Raw genomic sequence first — 26,914 nt, forward strand, 5'->3', positions numbered from 1 at the left:
TTAAGCTTATCTGAGTGAGAGAAATTAAGCTTATCCAACAAGCTTTCGGCTGGAAAACAAGCCTTTTTTAAATGGGTAGGAAAAAGCTTGTGATGGTTACATGGTTTCTTCCATATTTAAGGCACCCAAGGATTAAGAAAACCACGTTGGCCATGGAACTGGAGCAAAGTAGCAGCCACTAAATGAGGGGCCAAATGTCCGGTTTTCCTGTAGTTGGCACTGCGGACCCCTCCACCACAGCATGCCCTCTACCTCCCTCCTCTTCCAACGGGGGTGGGGAGGGTGCAGGGTGTGGGGTGTGGGTGGTGTGTGTGCTCCAGGAACAGCTGGCCTCCTGCATGTGTATGCTCAGGATCCACTGCTAGCCTTGGACCGTCTGGCCTCTCCCCTCTGGCCCCTCAGTCAGCCCTCAGAAGATTGGTGTTTCTTTCCTATCTTTTTTTGGAAGATTATATTTATTTACCTGTCAGTGTGGGCGAGAGAGAGCATGTGCGTGAGTGCACAGATGGGGAGCAGCAGGCAAAGGGAGAAGCAGGCTCCCCGCTGACAAGGTACCCGATGTGGGACTCGGTCCCAGGACCCTGGGATCATGACCTAAGCCGAAGGCAGACGCTTAACTAAGTGAGGCACCCAGGTATCCCAAGACTGGTGTTTCTTTAGGCCAATTCACTCCCACCGAGGCCTCCTGGAGAAGGGTAAAAGAACACCAGCAAACGTCCACAGCACTGCACAAATGGGCTTTGGGACTAGAGGTTTTATTAACCAAGGACCACAAGAGCACTGTGCATCCCCAGGTCTCAGGCTGTTAGGTCACCAGAAACAACCAGATGTCCCAGGCACCACCCGCTGCCACCCCCCCCATCTCCCCCCACCCCCCATGCCTTCTTTTGTGGCTGTACAAGATCCATCCTCCCACCAGCACTTTGATCACACCATCTCTACATCAGGCTTGCAACAGCTCCCTGGTGTGTCCAGAATCAGAGTCAGGCCTCTACTTTGTAGAGCCCTTTTTGAGCTGGAGTCCATCCATCCTCCTAGTCAACTTTCTTCTGGTCACATACGTCTACTGGTTGACCCCTGAATAGCTCTGTCTGCGTCACTCCCTGGTCGGGAATACTGGTCTACCTGCACCTATCAGGCCCCGTTAGGACTCTGTCAGGCCAAGGCGCCTGGGTGGCTCAGTGGGTTAAGCCTCTGCCTTCTGCTCAGGTCATGGTCTCGGGGTCCTGGGATCGAGTCCCACAACAGGCTCTCTGCCTGCTTCCTCCTCTCTCTCTACCTACTTGTGATCTTTGTCTGTCAAATAAATAAATAAATAAAATCTTAAAAAAAAAAAAAAAAAAAAAAAAAAGACTCTATCAGGCCAAGATCCAGCTCTTCACAAAGTGTTTCCAGACTGCGCCCAATGAAAATGACTGTCCCCTCCCTCCTCTGGCTTTCTCCAGCAGTTCCCATTACATCTCACTATTTAGCTGTCTGCACAAGGGAGTTGGCTTCCCTTGACCCAGATCTGAGGGTAGGACTGTTACTGTCTATTTTGTATTTCTTGAGGCATAGCAATACTCCAAAAAGATCTGAATGAATGACCAAATTCCAATCAAAGCCAACCAGCCTGTGCTGGCATAAGCCCATGCTGAGGGAGCAGCTAAGAGAGCAAGGCCAAAGTTGTAGGAAGGAGTGAGTCCAAGGGAAGAGTGCAGGGGAGAAGGCAGCGCTGCACAGCAGACAGGGCCATGGTGACAGAGGGCTCAGGGGCAGGGAGTCTGCCTGGAGAGAAGAGCCATGCTGTGAGAGCTAAGGGGAGGTCAGAATGGGCGCCTGCCTCAGGAGAGAAGAGGAAGAGGCTTTTATGGGAGGTGAAAGGGCCTGGGAGCCAAGAGAATTATGGCAACTGGAGACGTCTGGAACAGCAAAATCTCACTGAAGAGGGGAGAAGTGGTGGAAAGGACAAACTGCAGTCAAAGAAAAGAGAAGAAAAAATTGTGGCCTCCATCACTCTCTGCGCTAGAATCTCAATCAGCTTCTCAGGTATGGGGCAACTTTTGAAACTTAAAATGCTTTTGTCATACGAATTTCTGATGAAATAAAACAAAAAAGTGCTTTTATGAGGCTATAGGTACTTGATCTGAGAAACTCTTAGACTATTTCTCTTTGAAAAGCAAATACAAACACCAGTTTGAAAACCCCCAGTATTGGAAACCAGGGACTTTGGACTGGAAGGACACCCAAAAGGTCATCTGGTCTCTTCTCTGGCCTTGAAGCTGCACCCTATGCTGGAAGTCATTCCAGAGAAAGCCTATCCAAAAGCCTCCAGCAGGGCCTTGGCACAGGGGCCCAGGTTCCTAGACCCCGTTTCACTGGTTATATTATGGTCTAGTGATCCATTCTGGATTTCCTTCTGGGTAGCTGAAGTCTTTTTTTCTCAGGGAAGCTGGAAAACACCAAGTCATGACCACTCCTACAGAAGAATCTTGTACAAATACAGAAACCATAGACAGACAGACAGACAGACACACACACAGCCTTCCCTCCTCCAAGATGACCAGCCCCTTCATCTTCCCACAAAAAGCTGTTAACATTTTCCTATTATGTAACAAATTTCCCTCATCTCTTAAAAAAGTGACCATGCCACAGAATTGGACATCTAAGTACAGATCTTTGCAGTTCCCCAAAGTGAGATGCCTTCAAAGCAACAAAGTAGGTAAGAACACAAATATAGAAAAGTCAAGTGAAACTAGGTTTTTTTTCCAATATGATGTTTTAAAAATTAACTTTTTAAATATATAAAAGTATAAGCAATAAACATGCGTGATGGGTCCCCACATACCCATCCCTTAGGTTTAATAATTATCAACTCAGGGCCAATTAGCTTTTTGTACCCCATCTTCTCTTGCTCAGTGTAACTTTATTTATTTATTTTTAATAAAGATTTTATTTACTTATTTGACAGAGAGAGACAGTGAGAAGGGGAACACAAGCTGGGAGAGTGAGAGAGGGAGAAGCAGGCTTCCAGTCAAGCAGGGAGCCGGATGCGGGGCTCCATCCCAGGACCTTGGGGTCATGACCTGAGCCGAAGGCAGACACTTAACAACTGAGCCACCCAGGCATCTCTGCCCAGTGTAATTTTTTTTTTTTGCCCGGCATAATTTTATTTATTTATTTAAAAAAAGATTTTATTTATTTGACAATAAGAGATCACAAGTAGGCAGAGAGGCAGGCAGAGAGGGGGAAGCAGGCTCCCTGTTGAGCAGAGAGCCTGATCCCAGGACTGAGCTGAAGGCAGAGGCTTAACCCATTGAGCAACCCAGGCGCCCCTGGCCCAGTGTAATTTTAAAGCAAATCTCTGATCACGTATAATTTCATTTATAAGCATTTCAGTTTGTATCTCTAAAAGACAAGGACTCTTAACACCAGCCAGCCATACCTAAATCACACCTAGAACCACCTAATACCAAGTAAGGCAGCCTTGGATTTGACTCCTGATGTCCCCTGCTAGCCGTGACTGAGCAGACAAGGAGCAGAAAGTCCCCAAAAGACGCTACTGGTAAGAGCTCCACTGGCAGGCCTGTCAGCATCTGCCTGTTGAAGGTGCCAACCCCCCACCTCACACGACCGGGACAGCCTTTGCTCTTTCTGACAGAACGGCGCAGGAGCCAAGGCTGTGCTTATTCTTAACCTGACCCTGGCAGGCTGGACTCAGTATGTCAGAGCTGATCCCAGTCGCCAAGGTCGTTTTCTCAAGGAGCATTGGTATGTGGTGCAGATACAGAGCACACAGCTGCCCTTCGCTCTCAAGAAATGGCAGTGCTGGCTCCCGAGCCTGTTACCGTGGAGACGAAGGGCAGTGGGCTCTGCGACCGCGCAGTTAATCTCACTCCGAACAGTAAACTGGCGCACAGATACGGACATGCATTTCTAATCGTGGTCTGGGAGAGGGCCATGCAGCCTCGGGGGTGAAAGAGGCCCTCCTCATTCTCTATATGTTTGTCTCCAAGTCAGGGAGGACACTGAACAGTCAAATGCCATTTACATTGCTCAGGCACTACCCAGCAATAGGAAACTGACCTTGAATCCAACAGTACACAGGAGAAATTCCACCCTGTGACAGCTCCGCTCTGTGCTTTAAGCATTCATTTTTGCTCCTGTTTCCCTTGCCCACATTCCTCCTCCCTGACACACACACCCACAGGGAGATGGGGTGTTTTCATGCCTGTGCTATTACCATAGCAACAACTTCTCTTCTACCTGCAAGGGTGGAAGCCCTGCAGTGCTCTGTGCTGAGAACGCAAAGAGGGGACATGAAGGCTCTGTGCTCTGACACACACGTGCACACCACACACGCGCACACGCGCTGCACACACATGCACATGTGACACAGGCACACTCCTCCAAGGACACTGCAGTGAGAACCAGTAAAACGAATTAAATTAAAATGTTGACACCTGGTCACACAATTAGTGGAAAGACAAAGGCGGCAAATGACTATAAAAAGATATTTTGTAGACATCAATTCTTGAGGGATTTTTAACGTGAGATTTCTAAAGACTTTGAATCAAAATGCGTCTCTCCTTTGATGAGGCCACAGGCACACACAAGAAAACCATTAAGTTATTTTAACAAAACATATGAAGGCACTAAACAAATAACTGTGGTTTCCAGAAAGATAGGCACTCAGAGCTTATGATCCCCATATGGTTTGTGAACAGGGCTAGGCTGTGGTGATAAGCAATGGCTCATGGTGGCCACAGAAACCATGAGAAAGGGTCAGAGTTTCAGCTTTAATAACATGCCCATCCAAGTCTGTTAAAAATTCAGTCTCTCTCCACACCACAGACAACATATCTTAGCAGAAACCCAGACAACAAAAGAGAGACAAGGAGGTATGTCCTTTCACTACAAGGACAGTGAAACTGTGATGTGAGCAGCACCGACTTCCGGGCCTGCCTGCTGCACTGGGGATGGGTGGGGTCAAGACTCAAAGATCTGTACCTACCAAGAAGACAAAAAACAGGGGTGCCTGGGTGGCTCAGTGGGTTAAAGCCTCTGCCTTTGGCTCAGGTCATGATCTTGGGATCCTGGGATCGAGTCCCGCATGGGGCTCTCTGCTCAGCGGGGAGCCTGTTTCCTTCTCTCTCTCTCTGCCTGCCTCTCTGTCTACTTGTGATCTCTGCCTGTCAAATAAATAAATAAAATCTTAAAAAAAAAAAAGAAAAAGAAAAGACAAAAAACATAACCCATGTGTCATGGAGACAAACCATGGATTTTTTTTTGTTTTTAAAGATTTTATTTATTTATTTGACAGACAGAGATCACAAGTGGGCAGAGAGGCGGCAGAGAGAGAAGGAAGCAGGCTCCATGCCAAGCAAAGAGCCCGATGCGGGGCTCGATCCCTGGACTCCGAGATCATGACCTGAACTGAAGGCAGAGGCTTAAACCACTGAGCCACCCAGACGCCCCAAACCATGGATTTTTATCTTCACTGTGACTAATTCTGGGTTCTCTAGCAAAACGAATTATTGTTTTTCTAGGTCCTTCCTACACTCATCTCTTGAAATATTCCCTGAAATGCCAATCCTTTCAGAAAGGGATTAAAAAAAAAAAAAAAAAAAACACCGAGAAACCCCAAAGGAGGGACACAGCAGTGCTGTGGACCAAATACTAAGACTCATGGGGCATAGGCAGCCTTCATCAGGACACGGCTCTCCCCACAGAAGCACGGCTCCTTCTCTGAACTTGAACAACGCGGGTTAAAGCAACAGTAGTCATTTTTTACAGAACATATTAGCACAAAATTTCGCTTAAAAAAACCTATCCTCTTTCCACTGTGGCACGCTAGTGAGAAAGGAGTTTTCTGAGTACGTGATCTGAGAAGTTAAGGTATGCGAGAAGTCATCTTTTGGTCCCTAATGGGACGTTAACATCTGCCCATCTTAGGGGAATTCCACACTATTTAGAAATACGGGACAATTTCCTCCTTTCTAGGAATTCCTCACCTGCGCACTGCTGGCGTCAGTCTCCACCTTCCCTGTGACCCAAGCCGTGCCAGGCACCGGAGCTGGCGCGGTCCCCGCTTACTCCCCCTTCCCCTCCTTGAGACACACCCAACACTACACAGACTTCTCCCCACAGGTCTGTGAGGTAAGTGCAACCGGTCTCATTTTACAGATTTAAATACTGTGGCTCAGGGAGGGGGCGTATTTACCCTAAGTCACAAAGCCAAGAAGCCGAAGAGCTGGAACAAAAACCTGAGCCCGTTTAACATCAAAATCCGTCTTCTCCAGGACGCCAGGCTGTCTTCTGAGCCGCAGCGCAGGCGGCAGCCACGGGCGCCACACTATCTGCGGCTTCATGGCGCGCCCAGCTCAGTGCTGGGTCCAGAGCCCCACACCAGCGAATGCTTCTCACACGGGGGTCTTCCAGAGAAGTCTCCAAATTCCGAACTTCCTAATAAAGCCCAACACAAGTGTGTGTTCCAAGCACTGCTGACGGCAGAGGAACACAAAGCCTCTTCCTTCGAACGGAGAGTTCTGTGATTTGTCTCCTGGAAGGTGGCAACATTTTAAGCATCTAGAGCAGCTTCCCCGGGTGAGAAAAGAAGTCCTGGAATGCTCTCTGGGGTCAAGGCAGAGTCATGCCCATCTCCTGGGTGGGGTGGGGTTGGGGTGCGCGTCAAGGAAATGGGTGAATACCCAAGTCCACACTGACAGCTCAGCCTGCCTGGACCTCCTGGGCTCTGAAATGCGCTCGTCTGCGTGCTGGAGAGGCAGCGCCGACCCGAGTTCCCAGGGGAGAAGTGTGAGGGCTGCCCCGGCCTGCTGGAGGGCCCCCCCCACTGCCCCGCCGGTGCCCACTTACCATCCTCTCAGCCTCAAAGGCAGGCCAGGAAGGGGAGGCACTTTTTTCACTGCTCAGTGCCCAGTGTCACGGGACAGAAAAGATTAAATATAGGAATAAAAACTACTCCCACAGGACCAAGGGGAAACGAAAAAACCGTTTTGTTTATATTAGCTTTTCTGTTTAACCTGTGTGTATACGCGTATGTATACCTGTGTGTATAAAGATTTTTATTTATTTGAGAGAGAGGGATTGAGAGAATGAGTGGGAGGAGGGGCAGAGGGAGAAGCAGAGCAGGGACCCTGACACAGGACATGATCCCAGGGATTATGACCTGAGCCCAAGGCAGACGCTTAACCAACTGAGCCACCTAGGTGTCCTATGTGTATGTACTTTTAAAGATTTTACATATTTTTTAAAAAGATTTTACTTATTTTACAGAGAGAGACACAGCGAGAGAGCGAACACAAGCAGGAGGAGTGGAAGAGGGAGAAACACCCCTGCTGAGCAGGGAGCCTCCTAGGACCTGAGCCGAAGGCAGACGCTTAAGGACTGAGCCACCCAGGCACCCCAGGATTTTGTATTTTTGAGCAACCTCTATACCCAACATGGGGACTGAACTCACAACCCCAAGACCAAGAGTTGCAAGTTCTACTGACTTAGCCTGCCAGGCGTACCCCTCTCCCACGTATACATTTTACCTTTCCTCCCTTTGAGTAGATTTCTCTCTCCTTTTCAGGTAAGTACTGCAAACAACAGCAGCCACCGTATTTTATATGACTTTTACTGGGAAGGCAGTATAGGAGAAAAGGTAAACAATATTTGCCTTTTGTTGTTTTTATTCTTCTTGGGAACACACACACACACACACACACACACACACACACACACACGCACATCCACTGAAAGAACCAGGCTCTCTAGTCACAGTGTTAGATGTGTGAAGATCTTAAGTAATGAAGTGTAACTGTCAACCAAAATCTTCCAAGGATCAAGAAGCCGATGATGAACACAAACACTGTGGCTGTTTGCTACAAGGGATTTTAAAAACTGGAAAATAACAAAAATATTAAGTTAAAAACAGAGTTAGATCCTGAAACCTCACTGTTACGATGCCAGTTCTGCTCCAGGACTGGAGGGAGGGCACCCACAGGGATGCTGCTTGAGATCTACTCTGGGACTGTGTCCCAGAGGGAAGCCTCCCTCTGGGTTCTCCTCATTGGGTAAATATTGTCCCTCCACTCCGCACCTTAGAGGTCACTTTTTAGGGTGGCTGGGAGAAATGCCGGGAGCTGAGAGCCCTGAAAGGCACCTACCCAACATGCCTGCATGCCACGCTGCCTGCGGTCTTAAACTATTCCACCGGAACCCTCCGGCTCTGAAGGAAGTGACTCACCTTGTGAGCAGGGGCATGCCAAATCCCCGGGAGGGAATGCCCATCCCGCCTCACCCCACTTCTTTTGTGGACTTGAATGATGAAGCTTGGACTTCCACGCCAGAGAATGAGCGCTTACTCGGGGACTTAAAAAATCCTTTTGTTACCCAAACATTCGGTTCTTGTCAACATAAGTTCCTGAATAAAGATCCTCCCTGACAGTGAGAACAAGAGGATCAAGCTTCATTCAGATCTACATAAATGTAAACGCCTGTGCTCAGCACAGGAGTCAGCTGACTGGCTGGGCCTCAAATTATAGTGCTGCTAATAAGTGCCAAGCGTCCACTGTCACAGCTGGAGCCGCCCTGGCACTGACAGCTGGTCCAGGCTCATTTACATTCTCTTCACGCAGCCATCCAGCTACGGTAGGCGGCCGCAGATGCTGGTTTTTTAGCAACAAACTGGTTCACTGCAGATGTGAATTCTGGTTATATTTCACTGCCGTGGAGTCAATAACACTGAACGCTACAAAGGACAGGATGGGGCCTGGAAACAGGAGAAAAAGAGGAGTACAGAAGAGACAAGAGAAACACAGGAAAGAAAGGTGAGAAAGACACAGGAAAGAAAACAAGTACAAGTCACACCAGGAAAAGACGTGTGATTGTCGAGCCATGCTCACCCTCTTGGTTTCACTAAGGAACACCCAGCCAAGGATCCGTCACAGTTCTTCAACTGAAGTCTTACCACCTGATAGGGCTCCCTCCCTTGGCACTTACTTCATGAACAGTCTTAAACCTCCACCTTCTAGCTCTGGCTACCTTTCTGGAAAGCTCTACGTACAAAACTCTGAATTTATGGAGCAAAGCTAGGATTCTGGAAAAGTACAGAAAGACTCAACAGGGAAATTCTGACCCTCAGAATAAATATTCCAAATGCATCATTTTCAAATCTCCTTTTATCTGACACTCTGCAGTCCCATACCAAACACATTCAATTCATTCCTAAAAGCACCATGCTGAAAACAAACTGATGAATCCTTTATCTGCAAACACACAGGGCGCTGAGGGCCTTGACAAAAGCATTCCATCCTATCAATGAAACAAAGACTCTCTCCCCATTTCATCAAAGATACAGTATCTTATTCTCTTCAGGGATTTTAGAGGAATGATTCCAGGCATTCAAGCCCGCCTCTAGATAATGCATTAATATAAACGCCTCATCTCAGAGTGACAAGTTCCTGGAAATCTAACTGGAGTTTAGATTACTGGCAAAGACACTGCAATGAGGAAGCAGATGCCCTTAGTCTCACATGGGCCAAAAATCAGTTTGTGGCTCATTTCTTAAACATAAGCAATCCACAAGGATTAACGGCTGGTTTAGCCACCTAGCTGAAAAGAAACGATGTCATAAGGGGAATTCATTTAAGTGAAAAAGGTAAAAGCACAGGTTCTAAAATCACTGACATCTCTGATATTAAATTCCAAATGCACACAGTGGTTTGCTTTGGTACTGAGCCTAAAAGAATTCTGTTTACGAGACACAGTCTTGCTGACTGACATACTTCTGAAATGCTCAAGAGGAAAACCATTTCTCATGGAGTGTCAGTGCCACCTAGTGGTGACTCTCCATAGTGCCGAATAACGAGGGACCACCTTAGACCTAATTGTAAGCTGGCTCTCCCTTCCCCGTGAAGGACAGGGCAGGAACTTCCCAACCTGCTGTCTCTGCCTCAGGTTCCCAAGAGACAGTTTTTACTTTATTTTCCACGGTGGGCCAAACTCTGCAGACATTACCCAAAGGTGGAAACTGTCCAGAACATGGATGCTCTCATATGCAGGGAGGGTCAAGTTGTGAAGCACACTGTCATTGAGAAAGCCTTATGATGCATTTTCTTTACTGGAAAACATTACTAAGGGACACAAAAGGATCTGAAAAAACATAAGTACATGCTTTGAACCCATCAGGACTCACTTTAATGGTAATTATTTCCCTAAACTCATCTATGAATTTGACAAGACTACAGCAAAATGCTGTCAGCATTCTCTAACTCCTGTTACCTACTTCTTAGATGGCCTGCCGGAAGCTTTCCGTGCTCCCATATGTGTTCCCTGTCCCCAGGGCTCCCTCTTTCCAATGCTTCTTACTCCTGACTACAGAATTTTCCTCTAGCCTGCCTCATGTTCCTGACTCCAGTCACTTTCTAAGTAATTACTGAGCACCTATGTGCCAGGCAAACATACATATACTGAACACCTCCAGCCTCAAAACTCTACATGTCTAAAACAGAACCAACCAACCTTCTCTCCTGGAATCTTTTTCTATTCTTTTCTTCCTTTTTTTAAGAGAGGGGAGGGGAGAGAATCCTAAGCAGGCTCCTGGCACAGTGTGTAGCCCAACACGGGACAGAATCTCATGACCTCGAGGACACGACCTGAGCAAGTGTCTGACGCTCAGCTAACTGAGCCGTCAAGTGTCTGACGCTCAGCTAACTGAGTTACGCAGGCGCCCCTCTTTGTCTACTCAATTTGCAACTGCACGTGAATAGCATCATCACCCACTTACCGCCTAAACCAGAGAAGTGAGTCATCTGGACTTCTCCCTACCCCACCAGCCAGAGTGTGTCCTTCGAATCCTATCTCCCCATTATCCTTCAAATCTGTTCCTTTTCTCCACCCCCATCATCTGTTTTGGTTCTCAAGATCTGTACCAGTCAGGACATGCTAGGTTATGCTGTTGGAACTAACTCAAACTTCAGTAGCTCCAAACAGAGACTTACTTCTACATGTCCATCTTGGCAGAAGGAAGGGACAAGGAACCCATTTAGCTCTCTTTTTCGTTGGGTTAAAAAAAAACCCCACAATACACGAAATCTACCCTATGAACAAATCTGAAAGTGTATAGTACAGTACTGCTAACTACATATGCACTAGTGTACAGCAGATCTCAGGAAGTTTTGCATCCCGGGTGACTGAAATTTCACAGCCATTGCATGGCAGTTCTCTGTTCCCGCCTCCCCCAGCCCCTGGCGACCACCATTCTCTTTCCGGCTTCTGTAAGTGACTACTACCTGCAGTAAGGGATCACACAGGATTTGTCTTGCTGTGATAGGCTTATCTCACTAGCATCATGTTCTCAAGGTTCACCCATGTTGTAGCATGACAGGACTTCTTTCTTTCAAAATCCTGATTACTATTCCATTGTATGGAAAGACATTTCCTTTAGCCATTCATCCATGGATAGACATGCTGCTTTTATGTCTTGGCTACTATGAACAACAACGTAATGAACGAGAGCACAAACAGCTCTCCAAGATCCCGTTTTCAATGGAAAAATATTCAGAAGCAGGATCACTAGATTGTATGGTACTTATATTTTTTAATTAAAAAAAAAAAAAAAAAAAAAAAAGAGCCCAATGTGGGGCTTGAACTCACAACCCTGAGATCAAGATAGAAGCTTAGATCAAGAATCAGATGCTTAACCAACTAAGTTATGCAGGTGCCCCAAGATTTTTATTTCTAAGTGATCTGCATGCCTAATGTGGGGCTGGCATTTACCACCCTGAGATCAAGAGTCACATGCTCCACCAACAGAGCCAGCCAGCTGCCCGTATTTTTAATTTTTAGTTTCCATAGGGGATATACTGCTTTACATTTTCATCAGCAATGTACAACAGTTTCACATTCTTCACATCCTTATCAACACTATTTCCTTTTCCCCCTTTTTGTGTCAGTGAGCGTCCTAGTAGATATGAGACAAACTCACTGTGGCTCTGATTTGCATTTCTTGGATGAGTGGTGCGGAGTGCCTTTTCATATACCTGCTGACCATCTGCGTGTCCTCTTTGAAGAAATGTCTATTTGAATCCTTTGCCCATTTCTTAATTAACTTATTTCTGTCACTGAGTTATAGGAATTCCTGTGTATTACTGATATTAACACTTTACCAGAGAAATAATCTGGAAAAACTTTCTCCCATTCCACAGGCTACCTTTTCATTGATGATGGTCTCCTTTGCTGTGCAAAGGATTTTCAGTCTGATGCAGTCCTATTGGTCTATTTTGGTTTTTGTTGTCTGTGCCTTCGTTATATCCACGAAATCACTGCAAAGACCAGTATTAGGAAGCTTTGTATGTTTTCTTCCAGGAATTTTAGATTGTGTGTTTCAGTTTTTATTCCATTTTGAGTTGATCTCTGTGGTGTTTCTGCAGGCAGTCATCCAGTTTGCCTGGCACCATTTGTGGAGTAGAACGACCTTTCCCACTGTGTAATCTTGATGCCCCTGACTGCGTAGGTATGGGCTTCCTTCTGGGCTCTTTGTTTTTTCCACTGGTTTGTAGGTCTGTTTTCATACCACTACCATTCTGTTTTGGTTACTATAACTCTGTACTATGCTTTGAAGCCAGGGAAGTATGAGCCATCTGGCTTTGTTCTTTCTCAAGACTGTTTTTGGCTTATACAGATTTTTGGATCGTTTTTTCTGTTTCTTCAAAAACAAACAAACAAACAAACAAACCAAAAAAACCAGCTGGGATTTTCATAGAAATTGTGATTAAATCTGTTAAGTGGCACTGGGCAGGTACGACATTTTAACAATATTAACTCTCCCTTATACCGTGTGGATTCATTTCAATTGGGGCCTATTTGGCTTCTTGAATCTGGATATCCATTTTCCTTTCCCACACTGTAGAAGTTTTAGAATCTGATTTTTTTCAAATAAGCTTTCTGTCTCTTCCTCTCTTCTCCCGAAACTCTTACAGCACACACACTGATTCACTTAATCGTGTCCCTCCCACTGGTGCCTCAAGCTTTCCTTATTCTTCATTCTTTTTTTCCTTTCTGTTCTTCTGCCTAGATAATTTAAAATTGTCAGGTAATTCACATACCTCCTTTTTTTTTTTTTTTTTTACATACCTCCTTTTCTTTAGTGTCCTTTCTGGATATCTACTCTGTTCCTTTGGTTGGATTGTATTTCTTCCTGTGCCTTGTTGCTCTGTGGCAGGATCCACACATTTGAAGAAACGGTCCCTGGCTTTGCAAAGGGAAAGACCTTTACCAGTCAACCTAGCTATAGATTCTGGGAACCTTTGGAAGTGTCTTCTTTGGACTTAACAAATGTAAATTCCCAATTAGAGAAGTTTTGCAGTTTTGCTGGCTTATTTTCAGGAGCTTATAAATCTCTTTTATAAATCTTTTATAAATATTTATAAATCTCTGGTGTCTGCCTACAGTACTGCAGGACTGCTATAAGCAGTCCACCTTCTTTTTGTTCTTAGCAGCCCCCAGTTATCTACAGCATGGTGGGTCTCATCAGTGCTGAGGCGGGCAAGAGAAACCAGTCCCTTCAAAAACCTCTTCCCCCAAGAAGCTAGAACGCTGGGTGCATGCTCCACTCTTCCCTTCTTCAAGGGAGAAGCTGCCAAACCATATCAACCGCTGTCTCTGTCTGAACCGTGGGTCCTCCGGGGCAGCAGCGAGCCTCCCAGCTCTAGTGTTCCCGGCATCTGGGGTCTGCCGGGTCCTGTCAGTGCAGTGAGTCAGGTGAGACAATAACCAGCCCTTTAGGCAGTACTCCCAAAGTCAGAACACCGGACCTATGCTTCAACTCTTACCCTCCTTAGGCAGAAGCAAGGAGTTGGGGATTTTCTCCAATTCTTTCCACACTAAACTGAGGGGAAGGGCAGTGGTGAGCAAGTGTATGTCAGCTTAAAATGTTGCCTTTGGGGGCACCTGGCACCTCAGTCAGTAGAACATGTGACCCTTGAATCTCTGGGTCTTGAGTTCAAGCCCCATGTTGGGTATAGAACTTACTTAAATAAGTAAATAAATAAAATGCTGCCTTTGTTCTCAGCAATCTCCAACCTGGTGCCCCACCCTGTCAATGCTTAGTGTCAGGAAAGACCAAAGCCAGCCCCTTGGGTAGCTGCTCAAGAAGTCGGAATGCTAGATTATGTTCAAGTCTTCCCTCTCCCTCCCTCTGGGGGGAAGCTAGGATTTAGGGGTTTCCTGCATGTGCAGATGGGAGCATCTCTGGCAAGTGAGTTTCATGAATTTTCCTACAGGCTTCAAGGGAGCCAGCTTTGCAATGTCTGGAATGCAAGAGCCTCTTAATTGGTTTCTAAGTTTCTCATAAAGGGAGCTGGTCTGTGTACTATTGATCAGTGTATCTGTAGGGGGCTGGGGAATGAAGGTCTGGGGCTGCTTACTTGTTGACATCACCCCAAATCAGGTTTTTACCACTTCTTCTCCAAGTGACTGACTTCATCCACAGACATTTCACTGACCAAAAGAAGCTACATGGCCACCTCCAAGTTCAAGAAGATATGTATATCCCTTTCACGGAGAGGAAGCTGAATATTTGATGTTTCTACTTCAGACACTTTCACTGACTTCACAGGTTGATGTTCTGAAGACACTAACAGGACACTGTTTCAGACTCACATATGCCCATATGACTGCCTGTTACTGTTTCCGGAGAATACTGACCTCACCTTCTCTTTGGCCTTCCAAACTGTCTATGAGCAGTTTTATTGGGAGTCTAATCTGGAATTCTCAGAGGAAATGTAGTTCCCAGCTCCATCTTAGCAATTCCTGGAGACTCCACAGGAGGTGGCAGTGACGGGGGTCTCTGACCTGGCCTCCAGCAGCCAAGGAACTCTCCCTGGTATCTCAGTCCCCCTGTCGTCCACCCTCTGCCACCTCAGACTGGTGTTCAAGACCTGCATAACCTGGCCTCACCAGCTTGTGAGCCTTCAGGACTACTGATCTTCAGACCTACAACATTCCAGCATCTCTACTTTTCCCCCACTCTCCGCTTTGTTCCCTTGGCTATTGCCTCCCCAGGCATTCCAGTGCTGGGCGCTCGGGGGGCACACATGGCAGTCAGGGGCTCCACTTAGTTCCAAAAGCCAGATACTGTTGGGACAATTGTTACAGCAAAAGCCTTAGGGTGGGACACGTAAGTTCTAAGAATATACTCAGGTTTTACAAAGAAATGTGAATGCTGAGAACAAAAGGAATAAAATTTAGTCCATTAGTTTGGTTTCTTCCTCCTTTCCCAATGACTACTTTCATTTCTTCACTCCTGCAACAAGGCAGAGATATTATAATGTTCAACTCTGGCCATGATATTTTATTTTTTTATTTTATTTATTTATTTATTTATAAAGATTTTATTTATTTGACAGAGAGAAATCACAAGTAGACGGAGAGGCAGGCAGAGAGAGAGAGGGGGAAGCAGGCTCCCCGCTGAGCAGAGAGCCCGATGCGGGGCTCGATCCCAGGACCCTGAGATCATGACCCGAGCCGAAGGCAGCAGCTTAACCCACTGAGCCACCCAGGCGCCCCATGATATTTTCTTTTAAAGATCTTATTTATTTATTTGAGAGAGCGCATGAGCACAGGCAGGAAGGGGGCTTGAGGGAGAGAGAAGCAGATGCCCTGCTGAGCAGGGAGCCCGATGACACAGGGCTCAATCCCAGGACCCTGAGATCACAACCTGAGCCAAAGGCAGACGCTTCACCTACTGAGCCACCCAGGCACCCTGGTCATGCTATTTTAGGAAAATGACTTAAAACATACTTGTTGAGGTTGATGCTAGGCATTTAAAAACTCTTAGTGGCTTCTAAATAGCTGACACATTTGAAGATGTTCTTAGCTCACAGTGCAGTCTAGTTACAAAGAAGATTTTCAGTAGCAAGATGACTGGACGGCTTTGGCACCCAACACAATCAATTCTTATAAGAACAGTTAGTGAATAATCTACTAGATGCGACAGAAATGCCATCATGATGCCCAGGCCTTTATCCCTTCACATTTTACATCACAACATATGCCCTCACAAGAAGGCCTCCAACAGGTGACTGGAATTCCACGGTTGGCCCCTATTTCTGCAACCATGTCAACCATGATTCACTAAGTACCTAACTTCATTTGCTTTCATGAAAAGGAGAGCACACAAATCCTTCTCACAGGTCAAAAGGCAGATAACCAGCAGTTACCTGGCCATCAGTGTAGTCTGTAACATCAAAATCTAGAAAACGAATCTAGAAAAAATATGCTTCCCTACCTTCCGGCAGCGAGGATTGGGACAACTGAACCTCTTCACATCACTGTCCAACAGAGCAGGAAAGCTGCAGGAGGGGCACCTACAATCAAAACAGCAGAAGGAATATTACTCAGAATATTAAATTGATTTCATGTTCATAATAACATAGAGTTTTATTTTTTGTTGGTTTTTGTTGTTGTTCTTACTTCTTTTTTAAAGTAGAGTTTAGGGGCACCTGAGTGGCTCAGTGGGTTAAAGCCTCTGCTTTCGGCTCAGGTCATGATCCCAAGGTTCTGGGATCAAGTCCCACATTGGGCTCTCTGCTCAGCAGGGAGCCTGCTTCCTCCTCTCTCTGCCTGCCTCTCTGCCTACTTGTGATCTCTTACTGTCAAATAAATAAATAAAATCTTTAATAAAATAAAATAAAATAAACACATAAAATAAAATAAAACACAGACTGAGGCTCTCCTTTGTGCTGGCTCTTACCAGGAAATGCAGGTGCCATTTTGGGTCCTGCCTCAGTGCAAACCGCTCAATCAACATAGAGCCCTAACTCTGTGAGAACTTCTTGCCCATGTCACCCTTCCTCCATCCTCCAACCCAATGTGTAATGACTGTACCTATAAGCCAAGTGATTAAGAGGTACCAAGGAATGTGAGTAAAAATGTGAAATGTGGATTTTCCCATTAATAAAATTATCCCCTTATTCTTCAGAAGACCAGAAGACCTGGAAAATCCAGCTTTGTTAGAGATTGTCACTGTCTAATGAAAGTGTTCAGGCAGTCTTCATAATGGAGAATGAGACAGACGACACTCTCCAATTCTGAGAACTCACCTGACAAGCTCATCGGCGTAAGCTGCAGCAACTTCTTCTTCGGCTTTCCGCTCGTAGTATTTATACAGGATGGTCTGGGGAAGCACCTTCTCCAGCTCACTGGTTGGGAACGAACATGTGCAACTGCCTTCCATGCAGCTGAGTTCTGACTGGAATTATAAGGGCAGGAGGCAAAAAAAAAAAAAAAAAAAAAGGTAAAATTAAATTAAAAAAGAAAGAAGGAAAGAAAAAAAACTCAACCAAATTTTTAGAAAAACAAGTGTCTCAGGGGTTTAATGCATCCCTCAACAGGAAGCAGACAAACAGTGGTTAAGAAAGAGGCCATGCTCAAAACAAGGAAACCATGATAAAACCCCACAAAGTCCATCTATGATAAAGCACCAGAGGGCTTCTATCAGTCCGAACCACAGCAAGATGCAGAGCAACAAGGAAGGAAGGTCTGAAAAGGTGGTTTTTGTGAGAAGTGAGTTGATTTTCTCCAGAGACTCTAAAAAGGCTGGATGTCTAGATCTCAAGGAAGGCAGAAGGCGAGTGATAGAAGAGGGGACAGGAACACAGACTAAAACCAAGGGGATTGTTTAAGAAGCCTCTATCTTGATCCTAACCCCATCAGATAGAGTCAAGGGACTAACTCTTCCAAGAAAAAGGAAGACAGCCTCCAAGACAGCTGCCCCAGTGGGCGCTGGCCGTCATCTTCAAAAGCCATCAGCAGATGTCCTTCCCAAGCCACATCAGTCTCACTTCCTCTTCTGCCTCTCTCATCCATTTTTAAGGATGCTTGTGATTACATTGGGCCACCTAGATAATCCAGGATACTCTCCCCGTTTCAAGGCTACCCGACTAGCAACCTTAATTAATTCTCCTCTGTCATGTAAGGTAACTAACCACAGGTTCTGGGATGAGGATGGGGACATCTCTGGGGGACAATTATTCTGCTCATAATGGTTACTCCAATCTTCACTAAAACTGCAACTGACTTTAGAATAACTGATGTTGAATGATTACTGGTCAGTTATTTATGAAGAGTAATTCTGGTTTTTAGCATTCTTTTTTTCCTTCTTTTTTTTTTTTTTTTTTTAAGATTTTATTTATTTATCAGAGAGAGAGAGAGCGAGCGAGTACAGGCAGACAGAATGGCAGGCAGAGGCAGAGGGAGAAGCAGGCTCCCTGGTGAGCAAGGAGCCCAATGTGGGACTCAATCCCAGGACGCTGGGATCATGACCTGAGCCGAAGGCAGCTGCTTAACCAACTGAGCCACCCAGACATCCCGGTTTTTAGCATTCATTTTTAAAAAATTATTTATTATTATTTTTTAAAGATTTTATTTATTTACTTGACAGAGAGAGATCACAAGTAGGCAGAGAGAGAGAGGAGGAAGCAGGCTCCCCACTGAGCAGAGAGCCTGATACGGGGCTCGATCCCAGGACTCTGAGATCACGACCTGAGCCGAAGGCAGCGGCTTAACCCACTGAGCCACCCAGGCGCCCCGGTTTTTAGCATTCTTTAAGACAAAACAAAACACCGGCTTGGGTCGTGGTCTCAGGGTCCTGGGATTGAGTCCCGCATCGGGCTCTCTGCTCAGCGGGGAGCCTGCTTCCCTCTCTCTCTCTGCCTGCCTCTCCATCTACTTGTGATTTCTCTCTGTCAAATAAATACATAAAAAAAAAAAAAAAATCTTAAAAAAAAAAACAACCCCCCCTACCTTTTTGTATTATATTATGCTGGTATCAATAGACACTAACTTCAGACAGAGAAATATGATCTTCGACAGTTACTTTTTTAAAAGCTTTTAGTTCTTTTTTGGTCTATTTTTAAAGTTCACTTATTTACTTTTAAGTAGTCCCTACACTCAACGTAGGGCTTGAACTCATGACCCCCAAATGAAGAGTCACATGCTATTCTGACTGAACCAGCCAGGCATCCCAATAGTTATTCATTTAACTACAACTATAAAATCCTTCAAAAATTTTGTGTACAAAAAGCCCAACAATGCATTCTCATTCAAACAGCTGTAAGGATCTCATTTTTATTACAAAAAGGTTCGATAAGGGGGGGCTCCTGGGTGGCTCAATGGGTTAAGCCTCTGCCTTTGGCTCAGGTCATGACCTCAGGGTCCTGGGATCGAGCCCCACGTCGGGCTCTCTGCTCAGCAGGGAGCCTGCTTCCTCCTCTCTCTGCCTGCCTCTCTGCCTACTTGTGATCTCTGTCAAATACATAAATAAAATCTTTAAAAAAAAAGATTCAATGAGTGAAGAAGTTGTGGTGCTCCTGGAGTAGGCATGGGGGCACAGAGGAACAGTGCCATTCCAAGAAGAAATCTGCTCTGCTTTACAACCAACAGAATCACACTAGCCAGGCATTGTCTAGGAATCACACACTTACCAGCATGTCTCAAAAGCTCTACCTCACCCCAGAAAGGGCAATTCCACGAGGCATTTACACTCGTCTATAGATGTCTCAGACTCTGTAAACATTTCCTGTGTGTGCGGACATATTCCGTTGAATCTTACCTTTCCAGATCCAAAGACTGCTTCTTGGGCGTATCTGATGAGACATTCTTTGCAGAACAAGTGAGCATCCGCACACTGAGTGAGCTCCTCGAATGGAAACTCCCCGTAGCAGCAGCGGCACTCAATCAGCTGGCCGTCCTGTGGGCCGTCGGGAGACACATGAGATGCTAAGCACCGAAGCAGAGGAGCAGCTAGATTTCATATTCCCCCATTTCCAAACACATGCTGAGGTCAGAAGTCACCTCTAGAAGCCCTAAGACAACGAAGAGCTGTTTTCGGCTCTGTAAATCTAGCTTGAGGTGCTAGTACAAATACCAATACATAACTAAAGACAGTGAGAATTTTCATGGGTTTTTATTCTTTGGAGTCATCCTTTGTATAAAGTGATTTTATCATGAGCTCTATGGTGTCAGCAGAACTATCACATCTATACTCAGATGGTAATAGGACTGAGAGTCAGGAAGTGGCATAAAGGATGTCATCCCAAAAAGGCTCTGATGTTGGACTTTGTTCTCCCTGTTAGAAAACAGGTGTGTAAGGGGGTTGTGTCTCAACCCACACTGTATCTCACTAGACTACAAAGCCAGCTAGAGCAGCAACCCCCCGTACTGTGAACACCAGCAAACCTGCTCTTCCCACTGGCAGAGCCAGACCCAGCCCCCAGGCCATCCCCACCTAGAAAAGGCTGCAAGGTAAGGATGGCAGAGCATGGAGAAGAGCCACTTGGTCCTGAGGTTAAACACGACATCTTTTCCTTCTAACTTTTTGAGAACAGAATTCTGAATTTTCCTCTAAAAGTCTATTTGATGGATTCTAGGAAATGCTTTTTGATTTTTTTTTTTTTTTTTTTTTTTTTTTTTTTTTAAGAGCGACAACTATGTTGTCATCTGTGCTTCAATTCTGATCCAGTCTGGGATCAGGAGCACCCATGATGGTTCAAGCATCCACAGTAAGTTGGCTAAACCATAAGCCCAGCAGATGAACAGGGAGTCAAACGGACACCAATTTGCCACCAGGAAATGTGATAAAGGAAACAGGTCATGTAAATACCCAGAATAAGTGAATTAGTGCAATTTCAAACTACCTTTTGATACTGCTCTTCATTCATCTGGAGGGCAAGCAAAAAGTCTTCATGCTGAAGAATAAAAGTAATACAAGCAGATACAAAGTTACCAAAGTTAACACAAACATTTAGCATTTATTTCCATGGACGTAAAAGAACTCAATTATGAATAATGATCTCTTCAGTTACAGTTTAGTAGTTTAAAAAGCTACCTCAGAGTAAATTTAAAATCCATGAGAAAGCTAAATATAAAACAGGAAACCAAGCAAATACTAGAAAATATAAGAGAAGCTTTCTTGAATCTCACTCAAACCGCAGAAGGAATAAGTGAAAAGTATATAGAAACACTTTTGAATAGCAAAGAATAGCACAAGCAAACAATAAACCAAACGGTAAAAAACAAGTTTAACAACATCTTTTGTCGGTGAGGCGGGTGACCCGTGCACTGCTGCACACTGCTCAGAATGCGAACCAATGCAAGCGCTATGGACGAGACCTGGCACTATGTAACACATTACCTACATATTTAGGTACTTTGATTCACCTGAGGCACTTCTAGGGATGTATCCCAAAGATACTAGGGGGCAGAAGTAGGAAATACGGGATGCTCAGGGTTATTCACCATGGCACTATTTCTAATAGCAAAAACAATGGAACCACCCTGGACGTCCATCAAGGAGAATAACCAAATCCACACCGCTACTGCAAACAATGGCACACAAAGCAGTTTTATTTTAATTTTTATTTTTTTAAAGATTTTTATTTATTGATTTGACAGAGAGAGAGAGAAAGCACAAAAGCAGGGGGAGCTGCAGACAGGAGAGGGAGAAACAGGCTCCCTGCTGAGCAGGGAGCCCAATCCAGGACTCGATCCCAGGACCCTGGGATCATGGCCTGAGTTGAAGGCAGCAGTTTAACCGACTGAGCTACCCAGGCATCCCTTATTACTTATTTTTTTGAAAGCAAGCGAGTGAGCGCACACGCACACACATGCAGTGAGGGGAAGGAGGGAGAGGAGACAGTTTCAAGCAGGGCCCATGCCCAGTGCAGAGGGGGAGGCGGGGCTCACACTCAAGACCTGAGATCACAGTGTGAGACAGGCTTAAGGGACTGAGCTACCCAGGCGCCCCTCATCAAAGGCATTTTTAGGTAACATGGACTTCTTTTTTAGATTATTTTTCTTTTTAATTTGACAGAGATCACAAGTAGGCGAGAGGCAGGCAGAGAGAAAAGAGAGAGCAGGCTCCTTGCTGAGCAGAGAGCCTGATGTGGGGCTCGATTCCAGGACCCTGAGATCATAACCCAAGCCGAAGGCAGAGGCTTAACCCACTGAGCCACCCAGGTGCCCCTCACAGACTTCTTTTTTAAACGTTGAGTGCAGGGGCGCCTGGGTAGCTCAGTGGGTTAAATACGTATTAATACGTAGTAAACACATAGTAAATACGTAGTAAACCACCAGTATATCTACCATCAGTGTATCTATCAGGTCGCCCTGCACACTTGACAGTTTATTTGGAAGAACTGAAGAGCTTCGTAGGCTCTCTCTCTGGTTGTTCTCCATTACTAAAGGCTGAGGGAGGTGAAATACACATGCTCACCAAGCTCCAAATTAAATTCTTAACATGCATCTAATTTATAAAATGGTGACCTTTAGTCAATATCCTTACAAAACCCAGTTTTTTTTTTTTAAGTTTATTAGTTTATTTAAACCAATTGCTTCAAAGACAACAGAAATCTTCAAGGATAGTTTTATACTAAGCCCTAAGAGCAAACCAGAATGTCAGAAACACAACCCAAACCCATCCTCCTACCTCTGCCATTTCTTTGATTTTCTGCTCATAGAACTCCTGCTCTTGCTGCACAGCCGGAAGAAGGGCACGTCGGTCGTAGGACCTACAATGTCGCCGCTTATTTTCCAGAAAGAACATCCTCTTTTCTATTTTTATGTCACCTAGGAGGCATATGACAATGCAAAATCATGCAGACAACTGTTGTGAGGAATCCAGGGTGTCCCTTCCAGGCTCCTGTGGCTCAGTCCCCCACGTATCCCCCAACAGTACATTTCTGACTCCAATAATGTAGTCTATGTTCAGGAAAATTCAGCCCCTTACCATTCCCTAACTTATCATGCATATATTTTGACTTTCATTTTCTTCTTTCTTGTTACGCTCCAAATGGAAGGTCCCTCCTATCCTGGCAGTATGGCACCGTGTGAATATACCACACAGCATTATTCATTCTACTAAAGACAGCTGGGTTTACAGTTCTGGGTTACTGTGAACAGGGCTGTTGAATGTGTCTGCAATTCAGCAGAGCACACATAAGGGAGTGGGAACGCTGGATCAGAGATAGGCATATTCGCAGCGTCAGAAAATAGTGCCAGGTTTCCAAAGCAGTTGTGTCAATTTACACGCTCCCTCCACTGGCAGTGTGTCATACCATGTCCCTATCACCTGTAACTGGCAGTTTGTAATCGTAGCCATTCTGGTAAGGCAACATGTGTCTGATGAATGTTTTTTTAAACTTTTTACTTTGAAAACCTTCATTACAGAAAAGCTGGAAGAGCAGCACCTAAATCTACAATAAGTAACAAATATTTAGAGTAAAAGATAACAGAATGATAAATATCAGACAACGCTACTGGCCTATTCAGCTTTTTTATTTCTGTGCATTTGGTAATTTATGTTTTCTAGAAAACTGTCTGTTCTACCCAGATAATCTACTCACTCTCTAAAGTCTCTTCTTCATAGTCTCTTCCTTTTGGCTTTCTCAAGATTTACTCTATTAGGTTCCTGACACTTCACCCACTTACTCTCTTCAAAAATTTTGGCTAGTCCAGTACCTTGCCTTTCCATAAGAATTCTAGGATAAACTTTCCTATAGCCACCAGAAAGTTTTGCTGGGAACTATGAATCAATTTGGGGAGGACTGACATCCTTACAATGCTGGATTTTCCTGTCCATGATCACAAAACAGGTCTCCACTGACATCTACCTTTGGTTTCTTTCTTCAGTGTTTTCCAGTTTTTTGTTTTTTTAAATCACAAGTCTTATACATGTTTTGTTAGCTTTAAACCAAACATTAAATAATGGGAGAGGCAGTAATTTTAAATAGTATTGTACTGCGATTTCCACATGCTGATTACCAGTATGTAGAAATATCAGTTTTTCCAGATTGACCTTGTACCTTGCAATGACACTGAACTTATTTAATGATTGTGGAAGACGTATTTTTGGTAGATTCCTTGGAGTTTCGTCATTGGCTATAACTTCCAATTCATGTTGAACAGCAATAAACAGATGGCATCCTTCCCCCACTACTGACTAAGGGGAAAAGGATTCACCATTAAATATAACATTAGCTTTAGATTTTCTTAAAGATGTTATCAAGTTGAAGAAGCTCTTCTCAAGTTCCTAATTTCCTGAGTTTTAATCATGATTAGGTGTTAAATACTGTTAAATGACTTTTCTGTATCATTTAACATGGTCATGAAATTTTCCTTCTTTAACCTGTTAATATGGTGGATTATACTGACTGCTTTTCAAAATACTAAATGAGCCTTATACCCCTGGAATACACCTGACTTAGTCATGGCACATAATCCTCTTATATATCGCTAATTCCTATTTGCTGGTATTTTGTTAAAGGTTTTTGCATGCCTATTCATGAGGGATATTGGTCTATAGTTTTCTGTGCTGTCTTTGTTGGCTTTTGTTATCTGGGTTAATACTGACTGCATAAAATGAATTGGAAAGTGCTTCCTACTCTTTTATTTTCTAGAAGCTACTATGCAGAACTAGTATTAATTCTTCTAAACTTTTTTTTTTTTTAAAGATTTTATTTATTTATTTGACAGACAGTGATCACAAGCAGGCAGAGAAGCAGGCAGAGAAAGAGGAGGAAGCAGGCTCCCTGTTGAGCAGAGAGCCCGATGTGGGGCTAGATCCCCGGACCCTGGGATCACGACCTGAGCCAAAGGCAGAGGCTTTAGCCCACTGAGCCACCCAGGTGTCCAATTCTTCTAAACTTTTTAAGAAGACTTTTCCAGTGAAACCAAATGAGGCTGGAGATTTCTTTTTTGGGAGACTTAAAATTATTAATTCAGTTTCCTTGAGAGCTACAGGGCTATCTAAATTATCTATTTAAATATGGGTAAGTCTTGATATTTTGTTTTTTGAGGAACTGGTCCATTTCATTTAAGCTGCCAGATTCATGGGTGTAAAGTTGTTCACAGTATTCTGCATTGGCTGTTTGTAGGGTCTATGGTGAGAGGCCCTGTAAGGGGTGAAAAATCCTGATACTGGTAATTTGTGTCTTTTTTCTTGGTCAGTTTTGAGAGATAGTATGTTGCATTTTTTATTGATGTTCAGTTTAGATCCAGATTCTACCCAGACTCTTCATGAGAATACGGTCTACTGGTCAGTTCATGAAACCATTGAAAGGACTGTGGAGGGAGAATCCTGACTCCCTCTTTGAGCCAAGCAACATGTAACCCAAACGGTGGTGCTTGGATGGAAAAATGGCCGAAGAGGTGAAAAATTAGATTCCTGGAGCAAATGGAGGACTCTGAGATGATCTATACTTGTAAACTGCTGTCAAGGAAGGTTAAATGTATCTGTTAGCTGTTAATATTAATGCTGAGAGTTTTCTCCACACAGCAGACTCATCTGGAGTACCCTGCCCACCCAGACTTTCAAAGATTCTGACAAGCTAGAGGAGACACACAGAGAAAGGCACTCAGAAAGACAAAGGAGCAACAGACAGATTCCAAGTCTTTTCAGAGACAAGAACTACATCCACGGCACGAAATTTTGGGAAGGTACATTTTGACCTGATAGAAAAGAATTTTCTAAAAGATAGAGGTGACCAACAAGGGAGTGAACCATTTTGCAAAGTGGTACTTTCTATTCTCTATCACTGACAGAAACAAATATGGAACGGCTATGTATTTGGGATGCCGAGTCTAAACCGGATAAATTTAGCTGAATGAAGAACCACCTACACACTGCCCTCACTTTCCCGTTCTCTGGCAGACCTGTAAGAGTGTCACGGCAGGAGAGCGCTGCACCACAGACTAGCTTGGGGACCTCAGGAGTCAGAGCCCAGGGGTTTCATTTTAGATCCTGAGGAGCTCAGAACCCCCAGAACTTTCTAACTCCACAGTTAGCTCAGAGATTTTCCATTTAGATCTGAAATCAAGTTACATAACTAAGTACTGATTTAAGAGAAAGACACATAAGAGAAAACAAAAGGAAAATATTACTGTTTATGACACAATCTATAGAAGTGACAGACAGTGGGCTCTTTTCTCAGACACAAGCAACTCATATCAGATTTGATGTATAATTTAACACGTTTACCCTGGGGGTGGGGATTAGACCCAAGGTAACATCTCTGGAAGGGCTCTCGGCAGTTACGTCATCAATAACACAATGTTCAGCACACTAGTGGCTGTTTAGGAGCTGCTGGTTTCTCCTGTGCAGAAGCCACTCCCTCAGGTGCACAAGTGGTCCCTCTGCAGGGAGCAGTCAATCTCTGGCCTAGGTAATTTTCCTAAAGATAAAGCTAATTCTTATCAAACCTTCAAGATCAGCCTCCCACTCCCCCCAGTTTGAGAGTGTCCCCACTTTCCCACACGTGAGTTCTTTGCCACTGTACACGATGTTCCGGTCACAGTGTACCCTAGGCAGAAAGAAGGAGGGTGGCAACCACAGCCCTTCCTAAACATATGGCTGCGTCACCAGAGAAGGCCATGCAGCCAGTCCTTGGGCTAGCCTGGCAGGGTGGCTATACCACCGCAGTCTTTATGGGCTGTGTGGGAAGCAGAGGGCTCCACAGAGCTGCTTCACACAGTTGGCAAAATTCAGGGTTGGCTATTACCTTGTTCAAACTTGAAATCTATGTAAGAGTACTGATTCATTTCTTTTCTCTTTTTTCTTTTTCCACTGGTTTCTGGTGATAGCTCCTGCCATTTTTTAATGGCATCAGAAAAGGCCTGAAAATTGAGAAAAAGAAAAGTTACTGCTGTACATGGGACACAAGAATATGGGAAACCCAGGCAACCCTGGGAAACCCAGGCAACCCCGGCAACCCCAAATCTCATTCTGACTCTCAGTTTCAGCTAGCTCTCCTGCACAGCTTACCAGAAACAGGCTGCAGCAAAATGAACAGGGAGTGTTTTCATTATTTTCACTTTCTGACTTTCACAAACTGCTGCAAGGGCAGAACCAAAGCTTACTGACAAAGCAACATAA

At 44.7% G+C, this 26,914-nt stretch overlaps 1 protein-coding gene across 1 annotated transcript in view; it reads right to left on the bottom strand.

Annotated features, from left to right (window-relative positions):
* Nucleotides 1–26,914, bottom strand: part of RNF216 (ring finger protein 216) — a 159,594-nt gene that overhangs the window by 84,884 nt on the left and 47,796 nt on the right. The window contains exons 8-13 of the mRNA XM_059414360.1: nucleotides 26,541–26,655; nucleotides 22,472–22,611; nucleotides 20,682–20,732; nucleotides 19,598–19,735; nucleotides 17,088–17,236; nucleotides 16,274–16,352 (exon numbers count right to left, since the gene is read on the bottom strand). Of these exons, the coding sequence (XP_059270343.1) occupies nucleotides 16,274–16,352; nucleotides 17,088–17,236; nucleotides 19,598–19,735; nucleotides 20,682–20,732; nucleotides 22,472–22,611; nucleotides 26,541–26,655 (672 nt within the window). The remainder of the gene's footprint in view (nucleotides 1–16,273; nucleotides 16,353–17,087; nucleotides 17,237–19,597; nucleotides 19,736–20,681; nucleotides 20,733–22,471; nucleotides 22,612–26,540; nucleotides 26,656–26,914) is intronic.

Source organism: Mustela nigripes, chromosome 11, assembly GCF_022355385.1.
Source record: "Mustela nigripes isolate SB6536 chromosome 11, MUSNIG.SB6536, whole genome shotgun sequence".
Classification (NCBI taxonomy): Eukaryota; Metazoa; Chordata; class Mammalia; order Carnivora; family Mustelidae; genus Mustela; species Mustela nigripes.